Source organism: Notechis scutatus, chromosome 4, assembly GCF_049901735.1.
Source record: "Notechis scutatus isolate UNSWTSFEM ecotype Mainland chromosome 4, rNotScu1.2, whole genome shotgun sequence".
Lineage (NCBI taxonomy): Eukaryota > Metazoa > Chordata > Lepidosauria > Squamata > Elapidae > Notechis > Notechis scutatus.
Window position 1 is genome coordinate 30,818,188 of NC_142012.1, and position 12,640 is coordinate 30,830,827.

Consider the following 12,640-nt stretch of genomic DNA (forward strand, 5'->3'; position numbering starts at 1 on the left):
ACAAGGATGCCGCATAGAAAATGTCCTGAAGAATATCAAATGCAGAAAGTATGCTTTCAACATGATTCAGCTGATGGCTTTCCCCAAGTACTACCGGCCACCAGAGGGAACATATGGAAAAGCTGACACCTAAGCTCTTAGATAAAAAGGCCCTTTTGAAAGTTTGCAGGATTACACAGCTACACTCATTAGTTAACGCGCATATGTTTTGTGTGTTTTTCAGGTTGGGAGGATGCCTTTAAGCAGACATACCTAGGATTTGTTTTATCAAACTGTACCATCACTCAAAAGAAACTTCAGTATATATGGTAGATTGAGCATCCAGGCATTGAGTTATCTGTTGAATAAATACAGAATTTTCATAAAATACTGTACGATGTATATCATAGGTTCACTAGAGTTAAGGGTTTGATCCACAGTCCAATAAAAAGGTAAATCATAAGTCTGGACTTAAAATCCAGCTCTTGAATATTGATTCCTGGAAGTAAGAGCAAAGTCAAGTTACTACTTTGCTGTTATATATAAAATTCATAATCGAATTTGAAGAAAAAACAAATTACTTTGCCTTATTAAATATGTGAAGATATCACATTTTCTGGGTTATTTTTGCAGCTCCATCTATATTTACTTCCAGCTTTTTCTTTTAAGTTCATTCATGTTGGTGGCATGTTGCAATCACCCTGTAAGCAGAATTAGTATTTCTTAACTAAAAGAGCTTTAAAGATAGTCTATAATAAAGATGACCAATAGAAACTATTCTTTGAAAATACTGAAAACATGAAGAGAAATACATGTAAAAAGCCTTTATTGGAAGCTTAAACAATGTTTACATTTGAATAAAAGTTATAGGATTTCAATAATGTTGGAACTGTTAAAATTAAATACTGATCAGAAGAAAGGGTTGATTTATTGACTTTTTGGTTAATCTAATTTAATTCATGCAACATTAAATTTTATTTGTACATGCTAAAAGGTAAGATTTATTTAGAAATTAATTTGTGAATGTTAATGCAGAATTGCAAAAAGTGCCTTTTGTGTAAAAAACAAGATTAGTTTAAGTTTTACATTAGACTCATAGCTGTTGCAATGAAACTATTGTTTATACAAATGGTGCTGTTTAAGAAATTTAGACAGATTTCACGTTCATTATGAAATAGTGATATCTGGCAATAGAAAATTTTGCCAGGATGTTGAAGTATATCCAATTCAAACATTTAGAATGACTTTGTCCAGCCAAAACTTCTATTATCTACAGCAGGGATCCCCAACCTTTTCGGCGCGCGCCCGGTTCGGCGTCAGCTGAGCGCCGCGCCGGTTCCGGCGTCAGCTGGGCGCCGCCATCTTTTGACGAAAAATCACTTCCGGTGGCGTCACGAAGTGATTTTTGAAAATAGCGGCGCCAGCTCTGGTGAGCTTTTGGGTAGAAATGGCTTTCTACCCGGAAAAGCTCACCAACGCTGGCGCCGCCATCTTTTTTGAAAAATTGCTTTTTACCAAAAAGATGGCGGCGCCAGCAACCAGCGGCCCGGTAAGGCTTGTTCCGCGGCTCGGTACGGTCCGCGGACCGGCGGATTGGGGACCCCTGATCTACAGGCAGTACAATGATATTTCTTGAGGTTGTCCAGCTGTTCTACAAAATGAAAGTTACTAATTTTTGCAGAAATACTAACCTGGAAATTGAATCAAAAGTTGTGAAGTATCAAACTCCAAGTTGATTTTCTTCTTTTTCATCTCTTATCCACAAAAGTCAGATCTCTCTGTGAAAGAACCATCTATTTTTAAACTGTATTTAAAAATGCTTTAGGGTCCTGTAAATCTATTCCTTTGTAAGAATCTTGCATGATGCTTTAGGAATCAAAATTCTTTGAGATAAAATAAATTGGCTTCTCATTCTTTATAGTGCCAAAATTATAGTGTTAAAATGCCATCAGGCATCCCATTTTAATAATTATGAATGATCAGTGAAGTAAGTTTCCTATTCTTTGCTTGCTTTAAATGGGAATGAATAATTGAGTGCATAGTCAGTTTTTTTTATTAAAATAGTACATTCCTAAAACACAGACCCTGCAGCAAAATATCAAAGCATGTGTAAAGAGCTAACTACACATGAAACTTGAATATAAGATATCACCAAACATTTGCATATAATGTCATTATTTTTGGAAGGACTCATACATAAAAAAACTGCATTGTGTATCCATCAGAATTGAAATAATAGAGCAACATATTCTAATAACAAAATTCATTTCTTGCTCAAATAAACAGTTTGGGGATATGTTTCATAAAAGTGCAAACAGCAAGCAGTGTCATCTTCCAAATACTGTAATCATTCTATACATGTTGACTGAAGTGAGAAAAGCCTATTCTGGATTGCTACTATTTAATTACTTCCATTGGGCAGGTCCTGAAGAATTAACCACTGAAATGTGACTTTTCTCCACTTCAGTTGTATAGCACTGACACTACAACTAAATACTCCAACAGTTTTTCTTAAGATCATTATATGCAACTCATTTTCAAGCAGTCGCTACTATAAATGAGTATCAAGTATCTTACTTAAGAAAGTATCTTACTTAAAGAAAATGACAATTTAACTTGTAGAAAGATGAAATACTTTTATTCTCTAATCCCAGGTTTTATGGCAGATGAGAAAGAATTCTATGATAGGCAGGATTAGCTGATATACATAACTATCGGTAAATGTAGTTTAAATTATAGTATGATATAGTATAACATGAAAAATGTTAACTGAATTAGCATATATACCTGGCATATCTTACACACACACACACACAAATGTACACACACACATAGCATTTGTCCAAATACTTGGAGATGAATGCAGCACAGATATTAAAAAGTTAAGATGGTGGCCATGACTAAAACTTTACCCTTTGTATGTGTACGCGCAAAAGAGAAAGGGCATCAATTGTGTGATTGCAGCTGCCATCTTGATCTTTTTCTTTTACCCATTTCTGCAAACATCCCTGAAAATAATCTCTATTTTTTAATACATTTTAAATAGTAGTACAACGTACCAGTATAGGCTCAATGTTTTAGAGCATTACACTGTTTAGAAGAATCTGTTTCCTCTCCTTACTTTGTGGCATTTTCTTTCTTGTTCCTGGAACCATATGAGGTACCATTCATTTTCTGATACCGAGTTCCAAAAAAACCATATAAGGTCTTTTTTGTGAGCAATAATCATTGATCATGTAAAATTTTTAAAAGGCAGTTAATTATGACCATTGAAGAATATTGCAAATAAAATACAGGTTCTGGTTTATGGTTCAGTGTCATAGGAAAAGGTTTGTTTATAATTGTAATACACCTAAATTCCAAATCTCTACAGGTACAATCATATTTGTATGTACTGCATCAAACTTTTTGAAAGTGGATTTTCAAAAGCAGTTTTGATATTAGATAGCAAGAGAAGTATGTGAGAAATAGAGAAATGTTTCCTCAGAGCAAAAGTTTTTTAAAAAATTATTAGCACATGAATAACCTTCATCCATGATCAGAAACTTTACTTCACTATGGCTTAGTATACAGTTTCAAAATTATTATTAGTATACAGTTTTAAATTATTACTATTGCTTATGCTGTTCACATGCAGAAATGTGAAGAAACAATGATTAATTTGCCATTAAAGCATTCATCATTATTAAGAAGTATATGGAAGTGTTTAATTAAATTGTGGAACAGCCTTGAAGTATTTTTGGAAGCCTGCTTGAATTTTATTAAATTGAGCCATAGTTTATAAATATTTTGCTTTTATGCATGTCATCTTTTTTTTTAAATCATTTTGCCTATTATTTTAGAAACTGTAAGAATTCATGTGTGTTACTCATATCCATTGTACATTATGCGTGCATGTATTTTTATTTAAATAAAACTCATATTTTCATATTATTGCCTGAGTTTGAATTGTTTCCACTGCCATAAAACAGGCACCATAAGGTTAGTGCTTGAGAAGAAATGTGACAATTAAAGCAATATACATGTATATAATTTATTTACCTTATTGAAGTAATTTAGATGGCATACAATGATTAAAACCTGCAATAAATCACAGCACCCAAAGTAAACAATACATCTTAATCATAAAACCATAACACCAGAGCTTGGCAGCAAGCTTACAAAAAGCTAACAGGGTCGTTGCCGTTCAGATTTCTGATGGGATGCTGTTCTATAAGGCAGGCACTGTCACGGAGAGCACATGGCTCCTGAGTCCAATAAGATGGCACTGTTTAATAAAGGGGACCTAGAACTTGATGATGTGGTGGAACACAGAGCCCTCTTTGGGCATGCGAGCCATTGCCCCAGCTCGGCTCCGCCCCCTGTGTGCACCTGCTAGCCAGCTGCTGATCTTCAAGTCTCTGCCATGCATGCGGGGGGGGCAGGGCACATGCACGGGGGACACGCACGCATTTTATTTTAGGGATGTGCATGTGTGTGCTTTTTAGCCATCATTGACCTAGAACATGCTGTTGCTTCTACTTCTGGTAATGTGAGCAGAAATAATGGCAGCTACTCCCAAAAGCGTGGCCTTAGGGATTATAGATGTCAACCAGCCAGCACCTTAAACTGCTCCCAGAACTTCTTAGGAGCCTTTGCAGCTCAAAGAGCAATGGTATGTAGGCATAGTGAGAGATGCCAAGAAATTCCCACACCACTCCATTCTGAGCCAGATGCAGCTTCCAAATGCTCTTCAAGAACCGCCTCGTGGATTTTATTTATTTATTTATTTGATTTATATTGCCGCCTATTCGCTCAAGGCGGCTTATACAATGTAAAATCCTATTTAAAACAAAAAATTAAAATAAAAACTATAAGAACTAACAAAAAGAATCAAATAAATTAGTAAAGTACAATAGAACAAAATTTGGGGGGGGGGGACAAAAAAACAAAACAAAAACCAACTCCTACCCCGATGACAGTGGGTCATACTAGCCATTTGATGGGTTCCATCCCTCTCTGGGTTCCCCAGGCCCGCTGGCAAAACCAAATCTTCAGTGCCTTTTGGAATAGTATTAATGAGAAGGCCATTCTAATCTTTGGGGGAATGATGTTCCAGAGAGATGGAGCCACCACAGAGAAGGCCCTTCTAGGTCCCACCAGGTGTAACTCCCTCGGGTGGGACCCGCAGCATTCCCTGCCTCCTCGCTCTAATGGATCGGGTAGATGTCACTGGCAAGAGATGTTTCATCAGATAACCCATACCCAAGCCATGAAGGGCTTTAAAGGTGACAACCAGCACCTTGAATTGCACCCGGAAGCAAATTGGCAGCCACTGCAGCTCCTGCAGGAGGTGATACATGTGCACACCAGGGTCTGCATAAAACCATGTGGGCTGCTGCATTTTGCACCAACTGGAGCTTCCGGATGCTCTTCAAGGGCAGCCCCATGTAGAATGCGTTGCAATAATCAAGACGGGAAGTGAACAGGGCATGAGTGACTGTGAGTAGGGACCACTGATCCAGGAAAGGATGTAACTGGTGCACAACCCGCAGTTGCGCAAAGGCTTTCCTGGCCACGACCGCCACCTGCTCTTTGAACAGGAGTCATGAGTCCAGGAGAACCACCAAGTTATGCACAGGGTCTGTTTGGGGTAGTGCTACCCCATCCAAGACAAAAGGTGGTAATTCTCCCTGAACCAACGAACCCCAAACCCAAAGCCACTCGGTCTTACATGGGCTTAGTTTCAGCCCGTTGCTCCCCATCCAGCCCCTAACAGCCTCCAGGCATTGCGAGAGGGGGGACACAGCAACACTTAACTCTCCACGGGCCGAGACATAAAGCTGAGTATCATCAGCATATTGGTGATACCTCAGTCCATGGTGATGGATGATCTCACACAGTGGTTTCATATAAATGTTGAACAGGAGCGGAGAGAGTATGGAGCCCTGTGGAACCCCGTAAAGCAGTGGATGAGGGTTGGATCTCTCCCCTCCTATCAACACTCACTGAGAGCGGCCGCAGAGGAAGGAAGTGAACCAAGACAGCACAAGGCCTCCCACTCCCATCCCCTGAAGCCGTCTCAGGAGAATCCCATGGTCAATGGTATCAAAAGCCGCTGAGAGGTCAAGTACAGCAAGGATGGATGCACTACCCCCATCCAGCTCCCGCCAGAGATCATCCAAAAGTGCAACCGGTGCTGTTTCTGTCCCAAATCCAGGCCTGAATCCTGACCAGACATTATATTTTTCCGATTAAAATCGGAATTCCGGGCGGGCGGTGCAAGCGGCGGGCGGTGCGAGCGGCGGGCGGTGCGAGCGGAGCCCGGGCAGGCGGGCGGGTGGTGCGAGCGGCGGGCGGTGCGAGCGGAGCCTGGGCGGGCGGTGCGAGCGGCGGGCAGTGCGAGCGGAGCCTGGGCGGGCAGTGCGAGCGGCGGGCTGTGCGAGCGGAGCCCGGGCGGGCGGGCGGGCGGTGCGAGCGGAGCTCGGGTGGGCGGGCGGGCAGTGCGAGCGGCGGGCGGTGCGAGCGGAGCCCGGGCAGGTGGGTGGGCGGTGCGAGCGGAGCCCGGGCGGGCGGGCGGTGCGAGCGGAGCCCGGGCGGGCGGGCGGTGCGAGCGGAGCCCGGGCGGGCAGGCGGGCGGTGCGAGCGGAGGCCGCTGAGCGGCAGGAAAAGGGAGCTGGGCAGCGATTTCTTGGCGCGCGGTGGGGGGTCTCTTTTGGCCGGCCCCGATTTATTTTTCAGAGGGGAATATCATGCCTGATCCTGACTGGTAGGGGTCGAGATAATCTATTTCATACTGAAACCTCTGGAGCTGCTGCGCGACTACCTTAACAACCTCCAAAAAGGGAAGATTGGAGACAGGTCGGAAATTATCCAACCTGGTAGAGTCCAGCGATGGCTTCTTAAGAAGAGGGTGGACCACAGCCTTCTTAAAGTGCTGGAGCACCGTCCCCTCCTGTAGAGAAGAATATGTTTAACTCTAAACTGCCCAGAGTCACTCAATGAGTGAGCTTGACGGTTTCTAAATTATATATGTATATACTTTGTGTGTGTGTGTGTGTGTGTGTGTGAGAGAGAGAGAGAGAGAAAGAGAGAGAGAGAGAGAGACTGTCACCATAGTTGTGAATTTAGACACATTTAGGAAACTACAAATTGAAAACAGTCTTCAAAATAGAATTTAGAAGTCATGTTTGCAAATTATGAACTATGGCCATGATGTAGGATATTATCTGTTTATATCAGAGGTCCCCAAACTTGGCAACTTTAAGACTTGTGGACTTCAGCTGGCTCGGGAATTCTGGGAATTGAAGTCCACAAGTCTTAAAGTTGCCAAGTTTGGGGACCCCTGGTTTATATATTTATAAGATCTATATGGCTCTTCACCCACACCATAATGAGAGACAATGAGACCCTTCACTTCATTCCATCAGTTCTGTCACACTTGCTATCTTTTTTTTAATCTTTATTTATTTTATTCTGATTTCTTTGTTTGACCTTTGTGAATCAGTGTCATTGAGAGTAAGGCGGCATACAAGTTTAATCAATTATTAATCAATATTGAAGGTCATAAACACAGAGCTCACTGTTTGTATGTGTATTTCTTAGCGGATCTTGCAATGCTATGAGAAAAGGAAAATTATCCTTAAAAACTTGAGCTTCTCAATCTTTCTCCTCTTGGAGTTTTTCTTATTTTTTTTCTTATACAAACAATTTGTAAACATATATAAACATAATTCACTGGCAAGACAAATGAAGCTAAAACAGATGTCCTAGCCACCGATCCAAATTCTGCAGCAGAAGCTGACCTTTCAAAAGAATAGATATGGTAGTTACTAGTTACAGTGAAATATAGGCTTGCTCTAAAAGCATTCTGATTACAGTTCAAAGACAAGTATCAGCTATTTTATAGATGGACTAGTTTTTGGTAGCCATATTCATTTGAACCAGTGGGAATTGTCTGCAGGATCAGACTTGGACATCAACATTCAGGCATTTAGGGAGTTATATACAATTCAGGCATGATAAAATGATTTATAACAGGGGAGGCAAGAGGACAAGTGGTAAAACACACGCCACAATGTTGGGATGCAGACACTGGTGTCTATCTGCTGAACAGCATGGCTTCAAGAGAAAAGATTTTTCTCACAGATCTTATTACCCATAGCCAGGCTACTAATGTGTTGATATGTATCTCTTGAGATTACCATATAAAAATTGTCGCTTTGGGGCTTCTTCTGTAGCTGAGAGCTGTATCAATAACTGTAACTGTATCTACATCTAACGTGCAAGCCATTTCCCCTTGCCACTGAGTATTGATGCATGGTGCTTGGCAAGAAGCATCTCTCATTGTTACACAGTTATGAAATATCTTCTCTTTAATATTCAAAAAGTGTATGTACTTAAAAGGAGTATTGGGGGATGGGGGAGCTAATGAAGTTAAACCTAGATGGAGACTATCCAATGGTGGGAAACTGTGTGACTTCTTTACAGACACAGAGATACACAAAAGAAAAATAAAAGCCATTTCCAACTGTTGTTCAAAATTACATTCACTTTATTTTTATTTCCTGTGGCACATGGTATACTGTAAGATCTAATGTTTTAGCTACATGCAAAGTATGTCAGGTTTTTTTTAATCTGAATTCCAGCTATAGTAATCTTCTAAATAAAGAAAAAAAAATCAGAGATTGGTTTAAAAAAAGACATGAAACACCAATTTGCATTTATATATTCATGGATATGTTAATGGACACCAGCAGGGAGTATAAGCTGCTGCACTTTCTAGAAACCAACAGGGAAGCTCTCTATGTGCAGTAGAGTTCCACTTTGCATTAAACTGAAGTTATGTCAATTTTACGGGCATGTAGACTGGGACTAGGGCTCTTAACACTGTCTGCTTTCTTAAGTCTGTGGAATTTTCTCACTGTGTTCCTGAGGCTTATTTTTAAGTTATTTTTTTTGGACACCATTAAAAAGAACATTCTTTTTGAATTCTACCATAACAAGGGATTAAACTCTTCATCAAGCTCTTCAACAGCAAAGCCTAGACAATAATTTCAGGCCTCAGTGGAAATGAAACATTGACATCTTCAAAATGTACAGAGAACCACAACTTGATTGTTAATTGATTGTTACAATCAACTCTGCAATGCACCTCACTGATTTACTATGCAAAAGGAATCTCTAAAAATCCAGAGTTGTATGAAAAAAAACTATTTTCCTCTAGAATTGTGAGGAAAAGATTGGTTTTGTTCTATCTATTGGTCTTTGCTTTTCTGTTTTAAGAATCCAGTCTTGATGTTACAGAGTTATCCAAATCAGTCCTGAAAGCAATTCTTCAACAAATATAGATTTCTATTTTTAGCTAATTATAAATAAGCATTGGCAAATGTTTGGCAGAATAGTTGTTTAAATTATAAATTATCTGAGTAAAAATAAAGAAAAGCATTTTGCTTAGTGCCAGAGATTTTAAATGCCCCTAAATTCATTGAATAACATTCATGTCCTGGGTGGGGCTCAGCTAGGCAAACCCCCATCCAAGACCCACAGAGTCTCCTGCATATGAAGGAGCAGCACCAGAGAGCCAGGACTAAGAAGTGACTACCTACAAAACTTCTTACCTGTCTGCAGCATCCCTCCAAAAAAAGGTTTAATTAATGCCTGTTGATTGAGGCCATGCAAGGTTCATGGTTGCTAAATTTATAAACTTTGCAAATATTATTGTAATAATAATAATAATTAAAGTTTTCAAAAGATCAGAATAGATCCAGAACAAAGGAAAGAAAAATGAAAGCGGGGCTATCTAAATTCCTTCCTTCCTTCCTTCTTTTCCTTTTTTCTCATTACAGCATCAAAATTCTTCTCTATTTAAAAAGTTATATTTTAAATTTTAAAATATTGAATTACTGGTTTTCAGTGACTAGCAAGTTTATAACTGTTGATCCTATATATGTAGAACACTTTGGTGCAGCTGTTCATGTATTAGACTGGAGTCTATGAGACTGAATTCTCGTTTCCATTGAGGCACAAAGCTGAGTGACTTTGATCCAATTGTAAGAAGAAAGAATAGACAAAAAAAAATGGTAGATAGAAAAGTGCAGAGGCTTGTCTCTTAAATGTGTATATGACGCAGTATTATACTTTCTAATTCTAATTTCTGTACTTTGCTATTACATGTATTTGTAATACATGGTACATTTATCTATGACACACAAATTTATACTTTGCTTGGGAAGAATTGCCCCCAAGAAATTTGTATTCATATAGCATGACAGAATTTAAAAGGCACATTGGTCAGTACTGATACTTTAGTGCTTCTATTTATCATCTGTGCTTTATATTAATATACAGAAAATCATGTAGCTGCTTAATGCTCCTAAACCCAAAATGTATTCTTAATTTATTTATTTTTATTTGTATTAAAACTATCCCTTAAATTTGTATCTTTCTTTCTACTTTCTTTCCTTCCTTCTCCTTTTCCTTTTCCTTTGGCAAGGCAAAGCTTTATGAAACAACTGTAGCCTAGGAAAACATACTGATTTATAGGCAACAATTAAACAAGGTTTCCTTTTGGGTATGATGAGAAACTGTAAGAGGAAAAGTGGCAGAATCTGGGGATGGAGTTAAAAGAGGAATCAGCCTAGAGCAGTGGTCCCCACCCAGGGGTGAGATTCTACCGGTTCTGACTGGATCAGTAGAACCAGTTATGATTCTCTGTAGTTCGGAGAATCGGTAAATCAGGCCTCTGGCTGGCTCCCATTAGAAACGGCTCCTGGGCAAGCAGAGAAGCAAGCCAGATTGAATCCTGCTTCTCTCTGCTTGCCTGGGAGCCATTTCTGATGGGAGGGGGACTTGGAAGCTTTCCACTGTGCTGGGAAACTCTTGCTCTCCCAAAAACAGCAGCAGGAAAGAACACATGGAGAGCCCCGTGTCAGCAAGGCACCCCTTGATCAAGTCTGGGACAGCTGACAGCCGCATGTGCGGCCGCATGGATGGTGAGGGGGACTGGTCCCAGAAGCCCCTGATGCCACCAGAATCGCCATTGCCACCTCGCTGCTGCTTCATCCCCCACCCCCTGCAGGTACGGTGAGCATGAGCCCCGGGACAGCTGACCGACTGCCTCAACTGCTGCTGCCACTGACTTTTTTCCATGCCAAGAGTGGAGTTTCTTGGTATGGAGAAAAGTCGTGTGTCTCCCCATATTCCTCTCTCCACGAGCAGCCTCTTGCAGCACCTTTAAACTTAGCGCGCTTCACAAATGAGGAGGAGGGGTCAAGGCTGCTTGCAGAGAAAGGAATATGGAGAGAGGCACAACTTTTCTCCATGCTGAGCTGCTCCTGCCAGTGACTCCAGACTGTTTTGCCCCGCTAAGACTAGATCAGGGGTCCCCAAACTTGGCAACTTTAAGACTTGTGTACTTCAATTTATAGAATTCCTCAGCCAGCTTTGCTCGCTGGAGAATTCTGGAAGTTGAAGTCCACAAGTCTTAAAGTTGCCAAGTTTGGAGACCTCTGGACTAGATTATCAAGGAAGAGAGTAACATGCAGCAGATGCCTAGCAAAATTTAGTAGTACTGCAGATTGGCTGTTTACACTGAAATCAGGTGCAAGATAGTGATGGTAGGTAAATTATTGGGCAGTTGAGTTTGGTATTTATTTCAGTAGGCTGATTTCAGAAAGCTAAACAGGATTTCCTAGTATGATTTGATTGTTGATTGTACCCTATGACTATCATTAAGTCTTGTACATTATGATTCTTGATTCTTAATTAATGTACCTTTTCTTTATGTATACTGAGAGTATTTACACCAAGACAAATTCCTTGTGTACCAATCTTTTTCTCACATTTGCTAAGCAACTGGCCATTAAGCGAAGACCACTTATATTTGGTTTGCCAGTCACATGGCCACCTAGCCATGTCCAGTCAGCAAGCCACACCCACCCAGTCACATGACCACCAAGCCACACCCACAAATTAGGCAATACCCACAGAACCGGTTCTTAAGAAATTTGAATCCCATCCCTGCCCCCACCCTTTTGGGCACCAGGGACCAGTTCCATGGAGAGAGGTTTTTCTGAGGACCAGAGGAGGTGTGGTTTCACGTGCTGCCTGCATCTTGCAGATGAGGCTTCGCTTGTTTGTGCACTCCAGTTTCTGGCATGGAGGTGCCAGTCCATAGAATGGGCATTGCGGATCCCTGGCCTAGAGTCTCTACATAGTCACAAACACACTAAGTCCAACCCCTCTTGAATTCCATTGACCCTTGTCTAGGGCCAGAACAGTGTTAATTCTTAGTTGAATAGATTCCTATGCATAGGCATGAATAGTAATAAATCAGTTTAATTGGAATTTCATGTGTGATCCTGATCTTTCGCACCTGGCAGAAACTGGTCTCATGGCTCCCAGTGGAATCATACACACACACACACACACACACACACACTAAACATATGAGAGGAAAAAGATAGGATCTCTAAAAAAAATCATGGCTTAATAATCCAGAATACTATATCCCAATATGAGTGCAATAAAAGTTTTTAGATAATGGCAATAAAAGAGAATTGTGCCATAGAATCAATTAGCCATTTTCAGATGGTATTTGTTGTTCTGCATTTTAATTTGTAAGCCAAACAACTGAATACAGGTAGCCTCGACTTACAACAGTTCATTTAGTGATGATTTG

The 12,640-nt window shown here is 40.5% G+C and overlaps 1 protein-coding gene across 4 annotated transcripts in view; it reads left to right on the forward strand.

Moving 5' to 3' along the window:
• Window positions 1-12,640, forward strand: part of INPP4B (inositol polyphosphate-4-phosphatase type II B) — a 197,363-nt gene that overhangs the window by 169,088 nt on the left and 15,635 nt on the right. For 3 of the 4 annotated variants that reach the window (XM_087963099.1, XM_087963102.1, XM_087963093.1), the window contains one exon: window positions 1-898. The exons of the other annotated variant lie outside the window; for it this stretch is intronic. In XM_087963099.1, coding sequence (XP_087819225.1) covers window positions 1-133 — 133 coding nt within the window. In that variant the 3' untranslated portion in view covers window positions 134-898. Of the gene's footprint in view, window positions 899-12,640 lie in introns of those variants that run through there. 4 annotated transcript variants of the gene reach the window in all.